Source organism: Somniosus microcephalus, chromosome 27 (assembly GCF_052327205.1).
Source record: "Somniosus microcephalus isolate GS21.2 chromosome 27, FLI_Smic_1.0, whole genome shotgun sequence".
Classification (NCBI taxonomy): Eukaryota; Metazoa; Chordata; class Chondrichthyes; order Squaliformes; family Somniosidae; genus Somniosus; species Somniosus microcephalus.
The window spans coordinates 9,789,079-9,807,159 of NC_141013.1; the positions used below are offsets into that span (position 1 = coordinate 9,789,079).

General features: G+C 50.5%; 1 protein-coding gene across 11 annotated transcripts in view; it reads right to left on the reverse strand.

The window, feature by feature from the left end:
- LOC147099958 (uncharacterized) overlaps nucleotides 1-18,081 on the reverse strand; it is a 93,940-nt gene that overhangs the window by 56,632 nt on the left and 19,227 nt on the right. Inside the window, exon 2 of one of the 11 annotated variants that reach the window (XM_085968487.1) lies at nucleotides 3,877-8,975. The exons of the other annotated variants lie outside the window; for them this stretch is intronic. Coding sequence (XP_085824613.1) covers nucleotides 5,886-8,153 — 2,268 coding nt within the window. The 5' untranslated portion in view covers nucleotides 8,154-8,975 and the 3' untranslated portion in view covers nucleotides 3,877-5,885. Of the gene's footprint in view, nucleotides 1-3,876; nucleotides 8,976-18,081 lie in introns of those variants that run through there. 11 annotated transcript variants of the gene reach the window in all.

An 18,081-nucleotide genomic window follows, 5' to 3' on the forward strand; every position in this document is an offset into this window, starting at 1 on the left:
AATCTCATTGATCTGACAGTCAGATCAGAAAAGCAAGCCTGTGATAAAACAGATAAATTTGTCGGTTCATCAATAGGCTATGCACATAATTTATTTAATTCTGCAAGTTAGGCTAAATTAATACAAGTAGAAAAATCTGGAATTAAGACTCGTGCAATTAAGCAGGTGGACTATAATTTTTAGTTTAGTTTTGTGGTTCCTTTTCTCCTTCGTTTTTTATTTCTCTATAACTTTTCTCCGACACAGTTTGGGAGGGTAGGATAATCTGTTATGCTGCTCAATAGTTGACCAACAGGAAGTAAACATGTCTGGAGACAGATTGGCCTTTCCAGATTAAAAACCCAACTGTGGTGGGGAGAGGGAAGATCCATTCAGCAACCCCTTTCAAAAGATGACTCGACTTTCTCCCAACAGTAGCAAGTGGATTAGAGTGGCTGGCCGTCATAGAATTTGGACCCACACCATCATGTTGAGCACCAGATATTTCACTGTCTGTGCCATAGTACTGTCAAAAACTGATCAAGAGGTTAATAACTTTGAAAAGAAAGTTGAATTTTAATAAGTCTTATAGTTTCATTAGTGTGTATAAAGATTGGACCTGAATCTGAAGGAATTCTGTGTTTGACAGAATGCGCCCAGGTCTCTGTTGGTATACACACCACCCAGTGTGGTGCTAAGCCATAAACATTCGGAAAGCACTATAATCAACCTCAGCGCACCTGGGCAAGGGAGGAGAAAATCAACCAGGGTTCAGACTCCTGATCACTATCTAGTGATCCTGCTAGAAAGTGCGAGTGTGTGAAGGTCAGGATAGCAAAAGGATTGGGCTGAGGTATGATGGCCCCACAGTCAAATAATCTGCCAACAATCAAGGTCTACTCCATACTTGAAGAATGGCCACCTGGTTAAGGTACCAAAGAGCTGCCAGCACCTATTGAGCTGTATACCAGCATGACTCAACACCTTCGGGATAAAATTGGGAAACAGTGATTGGCAGAGTGCAGCTATTTTGGAGTGGAGTGATAGAAACTAGCCAATTCAGACTAATGGTACTTACAGGTGTTTATACAGTGAAAAGCAAAAAGAAATGTTATGTAGATGGTGAGCTCCTGGAATCTCATCGGTTCAATGTTTCCACTTGTGGGCCATAAATATAAGATAGTCATTAATAAATCCAATAAGGAATTCAAGAGAATCTTCTTTACTCAGAGAGTGGTGAGAACTTGCTTCCACAGGGAGTAGTTGAGGCAAATAGCATAGATGCGTTTAAGGGGAAGCTAGATAAGTACATGAGGAAGGAAGGAATAGAAGGATATGTGGATAGGGTGAGATGAAGTAAAGTGGGAGAAGACTCATGTGGAGCATGAACACTGTCCTGGACCTGTTGGGCCGAATGGCCTCTTTCTGTGGTGTAAATTCTGCGCAATGAGAAACATTAGTCTAAAGCAGGGGTGTCCAAACTAATACAAAAGCAAAATACTGCAGATGCTGGAAATTTGAAATAGAAATAGAAAATGCTGGAAATACTCAGTAGGTCAGGCAGCATCTGTCCAGAGAGAAACAGAGTTAACTGTTTTTCTCTCCACAGATGCTGCCTGACCTGCTGAGTATTTCCAGCATTTTCTGTTTCTGTGTCCAAACTCTAGCTCCTTGCCAATTCAGTTCTGAAAATCACGCCCGTAAAGCCCAGGTAACACAGTCTTATTTATGCTTGTTAGGGGTAACTCTGCACTCCCACAGTCCAGGCAATGTGAGTCAGAGACGGGGCTTAAACATTGTAGCCTCGATTCTCCGACTCACATATCCTGCAATTGAGTTCCTTGCTGGGAGTGCAGACTTATCCTTATATTTCTTACTGTTTACCGTGCGTGAATTTTATGGGCTTGGAGTTTTGGAAAGCAGTTTTCGGAGTGCGGTTGCCTCAATCGGTGAAGTAATCCTACATCAGAACACTAGAACCTGTTACTGTCAGCAACTTGAGAGACATGGAAATTAATGGCGATATTGATTCAAACTTTATTTGTGGCCCCTGAAACTCCATATAATGCACCTACTGAACTAGCACACAAAGTCAACAAATGGGCACTTCTGGTCTAAGGGTAGGCACCATTACTCCCGTTACTGTGAAGAATCGAGAAAAGTTGCTAAGTGACCTGGAATATTGGTGCTGTATAATTCTTTAGAACATTAGGATTTTTGGGAACAGAAAAACATTAGGCCCAACAAATCTGTCCCTTATTGATGAATCAAAATAGCATGCCACTGTCCATTCATAAGGGCCTTGAAATTACACCCTGCAATGTACATATAATGCCTCTGTATGAAACTCCTGTCTCTGATCTTTTAATTGAAATATTAAACCATTCAAAATTAACAATTATTTCCTCCATTAAAATAGCAAAGGAATTACATATGAACATATTAAGTATTCATGCACTAATATTGTGCAATGTAATTTCAAGGTCATGTAAATTTCTAATCTAAGTGAAGCCATTGGGAGAGAGTGTACAGTGGAGATAAGATGCTTCCACCAAAAGGGGTGAAAATAAGAACTGAAGTCAATTCACTTTCCTGTAGCATAGCTGCAACTACTAGCCAGAATATTGTTGGAGGAGGAGAGAGTTGCCTGCCAACTTCTTGTCTTACCAATGGCGTACATGTTGAAGCATGTTCTAAAAAGAGATAATAGAAGACAAATGAAAGCTTAATTGGTACAAACTTTAGTTTGAAAACTGTGTTAAGTAGTCAGGTCTCAACAAGGAAGCACACGCCCATCTCTCTTGGACTCCAAGGGAATCGAGGGATATGGGGATCGGACAGGAAAGTTGAGTTGAAGTTGAAGATCAGCCATGATCTGATTGAATGGTGGAGCAGGCTCGAGGGGCCGTGTGGCCTACTCCTACTCTTATTTCTTATGTTTTCTAAAGAACACATTGGGCTGGATTTTCATTCAGAAGTCAGGAAGGAGGCGGGACTACAACTTTCGGGTTTTAGTCCCGCCTCCATCGAGATGCAGCCAATCCACGCGATTTTGACTTGATTGACCTTGTTGAGCCCGCTGGGGCGGGCTCAGCAGGCCAATTAAGGGCCACCCGGCAACAGGTGACGTCACAGACTGAAATTTCATCTGTCAAGACGTGTTGACAGATGAAATATCAATGTTTCACAGCTGTTTGAAGCTGTCAAACACTGACAGTCTTACTTCTAACCTGAGTCCTTCTACGCAGACTCAGTTAGAAATCACGCCTCCACTGAAAGCTGAAGGCTGTCACTTTTGACAGATCGCAGCCATTCTGCTTTCTGTGCTGGCTGAATGATGGACTCCCGAAGCCTAGAGGAAGGAAGGCTGTAAAGGTAAGTACAGGTAATTTAAACTTCTTTACACACTTTAGACACACCAAACACACTTACCTTTGCACTGATGCACCCATCACTCACCTGAACACCGACATCTCGACCCCTCCAAGTCCTTCAACCCAACGGCCCGCCTCCTCTAACCTGGCGTGGTTTGGAGCCGTCGGGAATCCCACACGACACCCTTCAAAATAGGGATTAGGCTAAAAACTGCCTGTTAACAGGCAGTTAATTGGCACTAATCCCTTCCCGCCTCGGGTAGGTGGGTCCCAGTGCGGGGCGGGTACCCGCCTCCTTTGAAACTTACGTGGAGGCGGGTTTTGGGCGGGATGGTGTCAGGACCCCCGAATTCGGGATTTTTGCCCCCCATACGCCTAAAAGCCCGCCTCACGGCACACTGAAAATCAACCCCATTATCTAGCCATCAACTCAGTCCTTGTAATAAATGTGAAAATGTGCAATTAGGATGATGTTGTGGAAGACTACAGTCTCCCGCGTAAAGAAATAGGCAACACAGCGAGCTACAAGAAATAGGTCTTTACTCCAACTCTCACAATACAGTACTGAATTTGTAAAGCCCGCGAGCCTGTGATGACTCACGGATTGGTCACCTGCTGGAACCTGATTGGTTTTCCTTCTCTCAGCAGCAGGCAAGTCTGAACATGCCTTATTCCTCTCAGCTTGCAACTGTCTTGCGGGGGGAGGGGAATACAGCAGTTAAAAGGGGATTATACAGGTTTATCTACATACACACAGTGTTTCCCCAATGTGGCAACGCCACATACGCCCCCCCAGAATCCTCGTTAACTGTAAAAGTCAGTCTCTGCGGAGGTTTGACCAAACGGCCGTAGCGGCTGTAGTAGCCATCTGGCGTGAGGAGGGCTGTCTGGGAGGTCGGCCGGTTGGTTCGTCGGCTGGTCTGGCGGCTGGTCTGCCGGTGGGCTGGCTGGACGGGCTGCCGGCGAAGGTGGGGCGGCGGCCGGGAAGTAAGGTTCTGGCGTGTCTTGGTCCTCTTGTGGGGCCGCCGCCAACGCGGGAGGTCTGCCCCGCCATGGGGGAAGAGCCGGACGAAACGGGAAGCTGAGGTCCAGGTGCGCCGGTTTGAGGCGGTCTACTGAAATAAGGTCCGGCTTCCCGCCGACGTCGATAAGAAAAGCTTTGTCCCCTGTCTCCAATACTGAGAAGGGGCCGGTGTATGGTGCCTGCAGCGGGCCTCTGTGCGCGTCCCGGCGCACGAAGACAAACTCCGCATGTCGTAAGTCCCGAGGCACGTAGGACGGCTGCGGGCCGTGTTGCGAAGTGGGCACTGGACGGAATTGCTGGGCCGCGTCCTGCTGCAGGGAAAGCTGTCTGGCGGCCGACCACGGCTCCGTTGTCAGGGGGAGGAAGTCGCCTGGTACTCTGAGCGGTTGGCCGTAGACCATCTCGGACGCGGAGGCACGGAGGTCCTCTTTGGACGCGGTGCGCAATCCCAGGAGGACCCAGGGTAGTTTGTCGATCCAGCTGGTGTCGGCCAGGCTGGCGCGGAGGGAGGCTTTCAAGGAACGATGAAAGCGCTCGCAGAGCCCGTTGGCCTGCGGGTGGTAGGCTGTTGTCCTGTGCAACTTGGTGCCGAGGCCGGCGGTGATCGCATTCCACAAGTGGGAGGTGAACTGGGGGCCTCTGTCCGAGGATATGTCGGTCGGCATGCCGAACCGGGCCACCCATGTCGAGACGAATGCTCGCGCGACGTCGGTCGTGGTGGTGGAGGCGAGGGGAACCGCCTCGGGCCATCTGGTGGTGCGGTCGACGATCGTGAGCAGGTGTGTGAAACCGTGCGACGGCGGCAAGGGGCCTACCAGATCGACGTGGACGTGGTCGAAACGCCTCTCGGGCACCGGGAAACACTCCAATGGCGCCTTGGTGTGCTGCTGGACCTTAGCGTGCTGACACGCCACGCATGTGTTGGTCCAGTCTCTCACATCCTTGTGGAGTCCAGGCCAGACGAACTTGGCGGACATGAGTTTCTGAGACGCACGCATCCCTGGATGTGAGAGGCCGTGGATGATGTCGAAAACTCGCTTGCGCCAGGCGGATGGGACGACCGGCCTAGGCAAGGGGACTGAGACGTCGCACAGGAGGGTTGTGCCGGCTGCGTGGCAGTGGATGTCGGCCAGAGTGAGGCTGGTGGTTGACGTCCTGAGGGCCTGGATCTCCGCGTCGGCGGCCTGGTCTCTCGCCATGCTGGCGTAGTCGACGCCCAGGTGCACTGCGTGGAGCGAGGGTCTTGAGAGGCAGTCGGCCACCAAATTGTCCTTGCCGGCGACGTGGCGGATGTCCGTGGTGAACTCCGAGATGAAGTTGAGTTGGCGCTGTTGGCGCGCGGACCAGGGTTTGGTTACTTTGGCCATGGCGAAAGTGAGCGGCTTGTGGTCCACGAATGCGGTGAACGGCCGGCCTTCCAGGAGGAAACGGAAGTGCCGGATTGCCAGGAACAGGGCCAGGAGCTCTCTGTCGAACGTGCTGTAGGCCTGCTCGTTCTTGCGCAGCTGTCAGCTGAAAAATGCCAGTGGCTGCCATGCGCCTTCGACCCACTGTTGCTGGACAGCGCCGACGGCGTAATCCGAGGCGTCCGTGGTGAGGGCGGTCTTGGCACCCGGGATGGGGTGGGCCAGTAGTGTGGCATTGGCCAAGGCGCTTTTGGTCTGGTGGAAGGCTGTCGCCATCTCGCTGGACCAGGTGAGTTGCTCTTTGCCCGTTTTGCCCCTGGTGGCTTCGTAGAGGGGGCGCATGAGTGAAGCAGCCTTGGGCACGAAACGGTGATAGAAATTGACCATCCCCAAAAATTCCTGCAGCGCCTTGACCGAGGTGGGCTGGGGAAAGTCCGCCACCGCCTGCACCTTGGAAGGTAGGGGAATGGCTCCCTTTGGCGAGATTCTGTGGCCGAGGAAGTCAATTTGGGCTGCTCCGAACTGGCATTTGGCCGGGTTGACGATTAGCCCGTGTTGGCTGAGGCGCTGGAAAAGAGAGCGCAAATGCGCGATGTGCTCGGCCTTGCTGGTGCTGGCCACGAGGATATCGTCCAGATAGACGAACAAGAAGCTCAGGTCCCGTAGGACGGAATCCATGAGCCGTTGGAAGGCCTGTGCGGCGTTCTTGAGCCCGAAGGGCATGCGCAGGAACTCGAACAGTCCAAAGGGGGTGATGACCGCCGTCTTCTGGACGTCTGCGTGGTGGACAGGGACCTGATGGTAGCCGCGAATCAGGTTGACCTTGGAAAAGACGGACTTTCCTGCTAGGTGTGCCGAGAAGACTTGGATGTGCGGAATGGGGTATCTATCGGGCGTGGTGGCGTCGTTGAGCCGTCTGTAGTCGCCGCAGGGGCGCCAGCCACCGCCCGGCTTGGGCACAATGTGGAGGGGGGACGACCAGGGGCTGTTCGAGCGGCGGATGATGCCCAGTTTCTCCATCGTGGCGAATTCTTCCCTGGCCACCGCCATCTTGGCTGGGTCCAGGCGTCTGGCTCGGGCGAACACTGGTGGTCCCGTAGTGGTGATGTGGTGCTCGACACCATGCTTGGCTGCCGCGGCTGAGAAGGTCGGTTGTGTGAGCCTCGGGAAATCTGCGAGTAGGCGGGCGTAGTCGTCATCCGCCGGGGCGGAGCAGGACCCGACGAGGGCCGGGCTGTTGCTCTGCTGGCAGGCCAGTGAAGCGAAAGTTGCTGCGTCGATCAGGCGCCTGTCGCGGACGTCGACCAGGAGTCCGTGGGCGCAAAGAAAATCGGCGCCCAGCAAGGGATGTGCCACCGAGGCCGTCACGAAATCCCACGTAAATCGCTGGCCGTTGAAACAAACCTCGGCCCGTCGCTTTCCAAAAGTAGCGATGGCTGCGCCATTTGCCGCCACGAGGGGTGGGCCGCTGCAGCCTGCCCGGATGTCGAGCTGGGAGGCAGGAATTATGCTGCATTGGGCTCCGGTGTCGCAAAGGAATCTGCGCCCTGAAAGGGAGTCGGTTATGTACAGCAGTTTACCTGCGGTGCCGATGGCCATCGTGGCGGCGGGGGTGCGGTCGCGCGGGCCTAGACGGCGGCGCGGGGCTGGCGCGTTGGGCCGGGCGGCCATCTTGGTTTGATCGAAAGAGCAGGGTGCTCTGCAGCGTTGGGCCTTGTGGCCGAAACGCGCGCGGTAGTAGCATAGTTCTGCGGCCTGGCATGGCGCGCGCTCGGTGGTGTCGGGGAGCCTCGCGGCTGCACAGCCGAGTTGGGCGACGGCGAAGACTTTGTCCGCGGCGGCTGCCAGTTGTACGCAGTCTGTGATCGGGGACCCCGCGAGGGCAGTCTGTACCTGCTGAGGAAGCAGGCTGAGGAAAAGGGCCCGAAACAAGAAGCACTGCGGTTCAGAGCCCAGGAGCGCAAGCATCCGGCTCATCAACTGGGTCGGGGTAGAGTCGCCGAGGCCTGGTAGTGAAAGAAGCCTACGGGCCCTCTCCTCCCCGGACAGGCCGTAAGCCTGCAGCAAGCGGCCCTTAATGGTTGAGTACTTGCCGGTCTGTGGTGGGTTCCCCAGCAGGTCGAGAACTTCGGCGGCGGTAGAGCTTGCTAGTGCTGAGACTACATGGAGGTACCTTTCTTCATCGTCTTGAACCCTGCAAAGGGTGAATTGGGCCTCCGTGTGCGCGAACCAAGCTGGTGCTTGGTGTTCCCAGAAGGTGGGGAGCTTCAAGGGCGCGGCGCCGGCCGACATCGGGCTGCTGCTGGTTGCCGTCAGGTCGTTGCTGGCCTCTGTAGGGCTACGTGAGTCGGGGGCTTCGGCCGCCGACATTCGGGGTCACCAATGTGGGAGACTACAGTCTCCCGCGTAAAGAAATAGGCAACACAGCGAGCTACAAGAAATAGGTCTTTACTCCAACTCTCACAATACAGTACTGAATTCGTAAAGCCCGCGAGCCTGTGATGACTCACAGATTGGTCACCTGCTGGAACCTGATTGGTTTTCCTTCTCTCAGCAGCAGGCAAGTCTGAACATGCCTTATTCCTCTCAGCTTGCAACTGTCTTGCGGGGGGAGGGGAATACAGCAGTTAAAAGGGGATTATACAGGTTTATCTACATACACACAGTGTTTCCCCAACGCCACAATGTCTTAATTAGGTCGATGCATTGCTTTCATTGCCACCACTAATCTACAAAAGAGTGCGGAGCCAATGCTATAAATTTACATCATTATTTTCTATGTACTTTAATGCTGACTCGTAAAGTGTAATCTGACACCAGAAATGTTCGAATTTAGCACCAAATATCACATTATTATAATAAAAGATGTAAAAGTACACAGATGTGAGGTGTAATTTTGTTCCTGTTTGTGCCGAGTGCTTTCAGCTGCAACAAACCTAACAGAATTTTAGCCTCGTGTTTAAAACAACATTTTGCAAACCCTTCACCCCCAAGGCTCAGCTGATTAAGACAGTAGAAAGATCACAGGCACAATCCCCGGTCTGTGCGGAGTTAGATTAACTCCAAGCAGCAGTTGGGGGACTCTCGATGGCCTTAGGGCGGGGAAGAGTCAGCCAGAGTTCCTATTCCTCATTGTTATACAGTCAGCTTAGCTGGAAATATGTGGGACCATCACCCAGCAAGAATCATCACCTTCAGAAAAGAAAAGAAAAACAGAATTAAGAAAATACTTAAACATTTCCAAATGCTGGATTATTGATCTTATTCAAAATAGTGTCGCTGTACCAACTTCCAAGAAGGGAGAGGAGAGCAGGTGGCCAAATCTCCAATAATCTCGAAAGGTTATAAAGAACACTGCAGGAGGCGGCTCTTGTGGTTTCCCAGTGGGCAGTTTCAGAGCAGCTCTGTTGGCGACCTGGGAGCTGTTCGCTCCCCCCCTTATCCAAGGATGGTATATGGTGCAGGAAAACACACAGTAAAGGAAAATCTTGCCCGCCAAAAAAAAAATACTCCTGAATAGGAACCTTGGATGATTTTTCCCCTCCCTCGGGGAGCCAAGAGTCCCCCAACTGCTGCCTCAACTAAGCTCACCTAACGCAACAGAGACCAGGGACTGAACCTGTGATCTTCCTAATCTGTACAGCTCTGCTAGTCACTGCCTTAATCAGCTGAATTATTTGGGGTAACAACAGAAAACGCTGGAAAAACTCAGCAGGCCAGGCAGCATCCGTGGAGAGAGAAACAGAGTTAACGTTTCAGGTCTGGGACCCTTCATCAGAACTGGAAAAAGCTGGATATGTAACAGATATTAAGCAGGTGCAGAAAATAACAACATTTATTTGGGGCGAGGGTTTGCAAAATGTCATCTTAAACACAAGAATAAAATTGTTAGGTTTGTTACAGCTGAAAACACTCGGCACCAACAGGAACAAAATTACACCTCACATCTGTGTACTTTTACATCATTTTATTATAATAACTAGCTGAAGTGCCCGGCGGTGCCGAGGGATTTTTGAGGGGATGTTGTTGTTGGAAGAGAGAGAGAGAGAGCGACTGGGGGGGGGAAGAGAGAGCGCGACTGGGGGGAAGAGAGAGCGCGACTGGGGGGGAAGAGAGAGCGCGACTGGGGGGGGAAGAGAGAGAGCGACTGGGGGGGAAGAGAGAGCGACAGGGGAAGAGAGGAGGGGGAGGGAGGGGAGAAAGGAGGGGGGGAAAGGGGGGGTAGGGGGTGGGGGGAAGGAGGGGAAGGGGGGGAGGAGGAGGGGGAGGGGCGGAGGGGGAGGTGGGGAGGAGGAGGGGGAGGGCCTTGCTGGGTATTCCCCGCGCTACCCCGCACCATCCCCACCTTCCTGTAAATATTGGGGCCATAGTCACTGTAAGAAGTTCACTCACCAAGGCAATCCACTGCAGGTATGTGTTGCCCTGTCTGTGACCATGGGCAGATAAAGGGCTCATCTTACAACATCAATTGAATACTCTGAACTGACACTACCTTTGGTTTTCTCCAAATTATTTATTACGACTGTGGTAAAATCTAGTTTTTTTGGAGAACGTAACAGACTAAACTCCAGATGTATGGATTGGAAAAAGTTGGCAGATTTTCACAAAGTTTCATCTCCATCTCCTAGCAGATGACAAGAAGAGGACTTATCTGGGTCGACACACTGGTTTACTTTGGCTCTCACACATATATATATATTTTTCAAAAATACTCACACAAGTCATACTATTTTGACTGGTGCGATGTTAATTCTCTGAGATCAAGAGGGTTTAGAACATTTAATTTCATCAAAAGGTAGTTTGTTTAAAATATATTACTAGTGCTGTGCAAATAATGAAAATACAAAGGCCTAGAAATTCAGTATTGCCACGTTTGGGGCGCTACAGCCGGGCGTTTGCTAAATTTAGCACCCGGCGCAATTTAGCGCCACCTTCGCCGAAATTGAGTTGCATCGCCCCAAGAGGTTGCTGCTGCGCTAAAGCAGACGATGCACGACTATCATAAGGCGCTAAGCCGGCGAGCCGAGGTGCTAACACCGAGGGCGGGCGCAGCGCAGGTGCGGCGAGTTGCTGATTGAAGGCAGACACGCTGATGCCGGTCAGCTCTTAAAGGGGGAGGGTGGACTTGTTTGGCTGCCACGCCCTGCACACTGCAGCCCTGAAGCAAGGCCTGACCATTGCTGGATCATCATTTCTACACCCAGGACCATGCAGAAGGCTAGGGAGTGAGCGAGCGGAGCGCTTCAGTGAGGGTGCCCTGAGGCTACTGGTTGGCGCAGTAGAGCGCAGGCGACCTGTGCTCTTCCCTGACAGTGGGAGGAGGCCGCTTCCCAACGAATACCGAAAAGTTGTTTAACTGTTTTTTTCATTTTCTGAAGGTTGTGAGAGCCAGTTATGTCTCTGACTATTTTTTGGGGGGTTTATCTGAATTAGTTTGTCATGCGGGAAGGGCACAGAGTCTGCACAGTAAAAAAATTTCTTTAATCACATTGTCCATGTTTGCACTTTGAACTATTTGTTGCCTTGACCGGCTGAGGGCTTGCGGAGCGGCTCCATTCATGTTCTTTCATTGGCACAAGCCATTCCCTGAGAGGGGGCCTAGAACCGAGTTGCAATTAGCCGCCGACGGACGGCCCTTGCACTTTGTGCCTCCCTCCCGTCTTGGTCCTCCTCCTCCTCCTCCTCCTCCTCTGGTGGTCCTCCAATGTCTGCTGGCAGTGGCTGAGTCCTGAGGATAGCCAGGTTGTGCAGCATGCAGCACACTACAATGAAATGGGAGACTCGCTCAGGCGAGTACTGTAGGGCTCCTCCGGAACGGTCCAGACAGTGGAACCATTGCTTGAGCACGCCGATTGTGTGCTCAATGATGTTCCTGGTAGCTAGATGGCTGTCATTGTATCGTTCTTCAGCAGGGGTGCTGGGCGCATGGAGCAGGGTCATCAGCCAGGTGCACAAAGGATAGCCTTTGTCCCCGAGAAGCCATCCTCGTGGGTGAGCCTGGGCTTCGAAAATGTCTGCCACAGAAGTCTGGCGCAGGATAAAGGCATCGTGGCTGCTGCCTGGAAAGCGGGCATTGACAGCTAGTATGAGCTGCCTGTGGTCACACCAACTGGACGTTGAGCGAATGGTAGCCCTTCCAGTTGCGGTAATCCTCGGCATTCTCTAGAGATGCCCGTAAAGCCACATGCGTGCAGTCAATGGCACACTGGACCATGGGGAAGCCTGCTATTCCTCCAAATCCCATTGCACGCTCTTGCTGCTTGTCCAGGGTCATGGGGAAGGAGATGTACTGACGTCTCCTTCTGAAAAGGGCATTGGTCACCTGGCGGATGCAGCAATGTACCGCGAACTGGGAGATGTTGGCAATGTCCCCAGTAGCGGTTTGGAAGGAGCCGGTGGCATAGAAGTTGAGAGCCACCGTCACCTTCACTGCCACCGACAGAGACATCCTGCTCCTCAGCTGTGGCTGCAGATCTCTGCGAAGCAGGTGGCAGATCTCAGTGACCACCTCCCTTCTGAATCGCAGCCTCCGAACACACTGCTCCTCAGACATGTTCAGATATGAGAACTGCTGGCGGTATACCCTGGGTGGGTAAGACCTCCTGTGCCGACGCCTGTTGGCCCTTCTCCGTCTGGCCATGACTGGCACTCTCTCACGGCGTCTCTGAGCCCTTTGAATGCAATGCAGTAAGCCAACGTTTCCACCCATTGCAGCCTCCATTATATGTGGCGACTCAAGGCTATGGCACTGAAAGTTAAATCCAAGTGCAAAGCTCTGGCCTGAAGCCAGAAGTACCTGTGCGAGCGCTGAGTCAAAGCAGAAAGCTCTCTCCCTTTGTCTCTCTCCAAATATCTGTCTCTCACACAGGATTGCCACAAAATGGCTGCCACTTATAATGCAGGAGGAGTCTCCTTTAAATAGCGCCCCCCGCAGCGACTGGGAACCGTTCCCCTCTACCAGTCGCTGGGGGCGCCAGGCGCACAGAAGGGCAGCGCCGCTGAAGTTCCGGTTCGGGGCGCACCAAGGGCGTTGCACCATGAAATGACGTCAGGATCTGCGCGCGCAGCTGAGCGGGCGCTGCGGTTTTGCGCCGCTGCTAAATCTTGAGTGAAGTTCGCAAGAGGCACAGATTGCGCCGCGCCCAGGCGCTAGCTGCTAAGTGCCCCACTTCTCCTCCTCCTAAGGCGCTAGCAGCTGGCGCTAACAACTGAATTTCTAGGCCAAAAACTACAAATATATTTTTTATTAATTTAGGGAATTATGTCCACATCTGTGTGAGGGACACCAGTGGTGGGGAATGGAACATGTTTCCATTACAAGCACCCAGTGTCAGCATCAAGTACGTGCAGTTCAGGTACATCATAATATAATACAACCTCTGCTCTGCCCAGCCCAGCAAGGTACCTCAGAAAAGCACTTCCTGTTGCAGCAACGAGAGATTTTTCAATTTCCCACACAGCCACGGCAATCCACTGCCTTGCGGTCTCTCTGAATGAGACTGCCAATTATTTCAGAACCTGGAGTTGTTACGTGCTATGGGCCCATGCTCACTATGAATTGGGTTGAGACTTGCAAAAAATATATATTCTTGGCACATGAGCAACAATGAAGGAAGGCAATATATGTCCAAGTCAGGACGATTTGCAGCTTGGAGGTGATGGTGTTCCCGTGATCTTGCTGCTCTTCTTCTCAGTGGTAGAAGTGCTGTTGAAGTAAGTTATGCAGTGCATTCTGTAGCTAGTATATACTGCAGCTAGAGTGCGCCGGTGGTGGAGGGGGTGAATTGATACAGTGGCGGGGGTGCTGATCAAGCAGACGGTTCTGATCTGGATGGTGTCAAGTTACTTGATTGTTGTTGCAGCTGCATCTGCCCAAGTGAGTGGTGAGTATTCCACTGCACTCAGACTTGAGCCTTGTAGACCGTGGAGAGGCTTTGAGGGGGTTAGGAGCTGAGCCACTCATTCCAGAGTACTCAGCCTCTTGCACTGGTCTTATAGACACGTTATTGATATGGCTGGTCCAGTTAAGCTTCTGGTCAATGGTGACCCTGTGATGGTGTTGCTACTGATGGTCACGTGGCGGGGGGGGGGGGGGTAACGGGTGGAGAGGGGTTGATTAGCCTATATAGGACCTGCTCAATGTACTACTTGTAGCAAATTATATTTGATCTCTTATCTCTGCCGCATTTTGCTTCATGAATATCTGTAAGAATATTTTGAAAACACATGATCAAAATTTCAATCAAAGCTTGTAAACTATCCTGCTGCCAGAGAAATGCTTTTTGATTTGATCCTTTGTTGTCACATGGACATTATATACTGAGCTGCACTCTGACAACCGGAGTACAAATTTCCATTTCAAACAACTTTCAGTCATTTGATGAATCTGGTTGTTTCATATTCTCCAGACCACAAAATGGTGCAACATTAAAATGTACTCTATATATGTTTGAAAATGACTCTCCCGCTTTGTTTTTGAGGTTCTGCTGAATGATGTGTGGTCGTCACTGAAGACAAGACTTGGAAGTGACAAGATCAAAGTTGGACTCGGTAATTATATTTAGATGGAAAATATATTGACCTGTCGTGGCATCTCCCACTATCAGTACTTAGTTGTATTTATTGTGGAACACAATAGACTCGCCCTGATAGTTATGGGTAGGCAGGGAGGGAAGTGGGTACAGCAGCTGAGCAACCCAGAAGTACGGGTTTCCCGGAGATCCTGCTGAATTTAACGGCAGGACCTGATTCAAATTTTTGGAATTCGTTTCCCGGCCAGAGAGGCTGGCTGTCGGGCGGGATAGCCTGCGTCGCCAGACTGCAGCCAGGGAGCGGAGAGGAGGGAGTTAGGGACAGATTGTGGGTCGGGGGACATTGGGGCGTTGGGGGGGACACATGGTCTGATCGCATGGAGTGAAAAGCAGGTTTTCTTGGGGCTGGGGCTGGGGTGGGGGGGTTCATGGGGGAAGCACTCCTGCTCCTCCTGGCCCACAAGCAGTGCTGAAAAGCACTTACCTGTTGGATCTGGCCGTTCCCGCCTCCCTTCAGCTGCCGGGTTTCCCGAGCCCCGTGAAATCCAGCCCGTTTTAAAATTTAAAACACAGCTAAAATTTGAGCCAGCTTCATTAAAATATTTAAATTAATTAAAGACCTGCCTCTGGAGAGTAGGTTAGTCGCCCACCCACCGCCATCCCCAATCTGTTGCTGTTAAAGCCGGAAGTTAGAGGTGAGTTTCCCATTTTTGAATTAACAGCTCCCCCCCCCCGCCATTCTTGGGCAGTTAAAATTCCCTCCTGTCTCACTACAGAAAGTACCACTTAACTCACTTATTTTTATGCTTGTATTTATAATGTTACACAGAATTTACAGCACAGAAGCAGGCCGTTTTGATCGACTGCTCTTCGCCGGTGTATATGCGCCACACGAACCTCCTCCCACCCCTCTTCATCTAACCCTATTAGCATATCCTTCTAAAGATTCTTCTGTTAGAATAAAGTTTAAAAATGAATCCGTATAGTAAAATAGTGCTTTAGAAGAGGGAGCAGCAATTGCTATGTTGTCACAATAGGGGCAGGGACAATATTGTAGCTGTGCTGGTGACGAGAGCCTTGGACAACATGGCTGTAGGATCCATCAGAACCAAGCTTTAGAGGAAGAATTGCAGGTCCTGGAGAAAGACAGCTCTGAAGAGGTTCTAAAAGCTTGTAGATTGCAGGAGGAAAGAAAGACAGAGAGGTAAGAAGTTTCAGTTTTGAGGTCCTGTGAAACAATGTTAGACAAAGAGCCAGAGCAGTGAGTCTTGAATTCAACACAATGAGGATCTAGGGAGAAGGAAGTTTGCTGTATTTAGAGCTCATGGGGCACAAGAGAGGAATGCTCAAAGGAGCAATTACCATAATAGCATTGATAAAATATAAAGATGCAAAAAGCTTGCAAATGAGAGGTTGAGGGATAGCAGTAAACAACGTGCCTATCAGACAACAAATCTTGTGCTGTTTATTCCATTTGCCAAGCTGAAAAAGTTACTCATTTGTTGAATAAATGGAGGGTACCCAGAACATTTATTGATACCTATGTTGATTTTTGAGCACTGAACATTGACAATTATTTCACAGAAAGGGCACCATACTTTCTTCCATTGCCTGAAGTTACAATAACAGTGCATCCTGTCGTGAATAAGCAAGTAGTCAAGATTTTAATGAGGCTCAATAACAACCTATGCACAGCAGTAACACCTGCCACAGGTGCTCAAGGTGAGAGGGGATCAGAGGGACCTCTGCTTCCTGAAATTTTCCATCTACTGCTTCATTGTGCGAGCTGGCCACAACAGGAAGATATGTAAACCGATTTATTTTAATAAGCTGATAACCCAAGCTGCTTAAGACTGACTGCCTGCAGCTCATCCTAACCTATTTTCTTGTGAGTACTCTGTGTTGTGGAGCCTGCTGATTTAAGTGTTTACTCCAGCTTTGTAGAATGTGTGTGCATGTGTCACTTGGAGGAAACTGCCATTTTGCCAATAACTAAAATTCAATAAGACTCAAGGACGCACAATTGGCTGGATTTTGATTGAGGAGGCGTGTAGGAGGCAGGACTACAACTTTCGGGGTTGTAGTCCCACCTCCATCAAGTTGTGGCCAACCCACGCGATTTTCACTTGATTGACCTTGTTGAGCCTGCCCAGCGGGCTCAGCAGGCCAATTAAGGGCCACACGGCAACAGGTGACGTCACAGATTGACATTTTATCTGTCAAAAGCTTTTGACAGATGAAATATCAGCGTTTGACAGCTGTTCTGACAATCTGTACTCCAAGTTAATTCCTTCCTCTCAGGCTGATTTAGAGATCTCTCCAGAACAGAAAGCTGAATGCTGCAACTTTTGACAGCTCGCGGCCATTCTGCTTTCTGTGCCAGTGAGATGAGGGACTCCCAAGACCTGAAGGAAGGAAGGCTGTAAAGGTAAGTAAATGTAAGTAAAACTTCTTTAAACTCTTTACACACACCAAACACACTTACCTCTGAACTCATGCACCCATCACTCACCTGAACACCAGACATCTCGAACCCTCCAAGCCCTTCAGCCCGACGGTCCGCCTCGCTAACTTGGCGTGGTTTGGAGCCATCAGGAATCCCACACTTCAGGGCTAAAAATAGGGATTAGGCTAAAAACTGCCTGTTAACTACTAATCCCCTTCCCGCCTCAGGGAGGCGGGTCCCAGCACAGGTCGAGTATCTGCCTTCTTTGAAACTGGCATGGAGGCGGGTTGGGTTCGTGCCCCCCGATTTCGAGATTTTAACCCCCCACACGCCTCCAATCCCGCCTCCATGGCCCAATGAAAATCCTGCCCAATGTTTCTGACAATGCTGTCATTATTTATTGTTCAGTTTTTGAGGTGACATTATTGCTCCATGGCCTCACCCCTCCCTATCTCTGTAAACTCCTCCAGCACGACAACACTCGCTGCGCTCCTCCAATTCAGGCGTCTTGCGCATCCCCGATTTCATCGCTCCACCATTGGAGGCCATGTCTTCAGCTGCCTCGGCCCTAAGATCCGAATTCCCTCCCTAAACCTCTCAGTCTCTCTCTCCTCCTTTAAGACGCTCCTTAAAACCCACCTATTTGACCAAGCTTTTGGTCACCTGTCCTAATACCTCATGTGGCTCGGTGTGACAACGCTCCTGTGAAGCGCCTTGGGATGATTTACTACGTTAAAGGCGCAAGTTGCTGTTGATGTTACTGCCAGAATGGTTACCACCCTTGCGCTGCCCAATCGGTCACATATTGGTTTCATTAGTCACCCTCACCGCTGTGGACCTTGTCCCTATCAATCGTTGTCGTTGCCCAACCTTGTTTGCTTGGAATCTGTTCCAACTGGTCTGTGGCCATTGCATAACAAGCAACACCATGGGAAAATAAGGCTCACTATGAATGCTAGGTCTTTGCCTGAAATTAGTTCTTTGAGTGAATGTATATCAATCATACCCAAATAATCCTGCTCCTCAGAGTACAAAACTCCAACAAATTCTGTGTAATCTGAAAAATGTTTTAAACGTTAACCCAGAACATTAGCAAGACTGAAACCATCCTGTTCACCTCCTGCCAGACATTTTATGCCTCAGACACCAATTCAGATGCCCTCCCCAGCTACTTGCTCATACTGAAACCAAAGGTTTGCAGCATTAGTGTTCTTTTCAACCCTGATCTGAGCTTCAAAGTTCACATCTGGTCCCATGTTAAGACTACTTACCTCTAGCTCCGGAGGATCACCTGCTTATGCCCACCCCTTGAAGTGCTCAA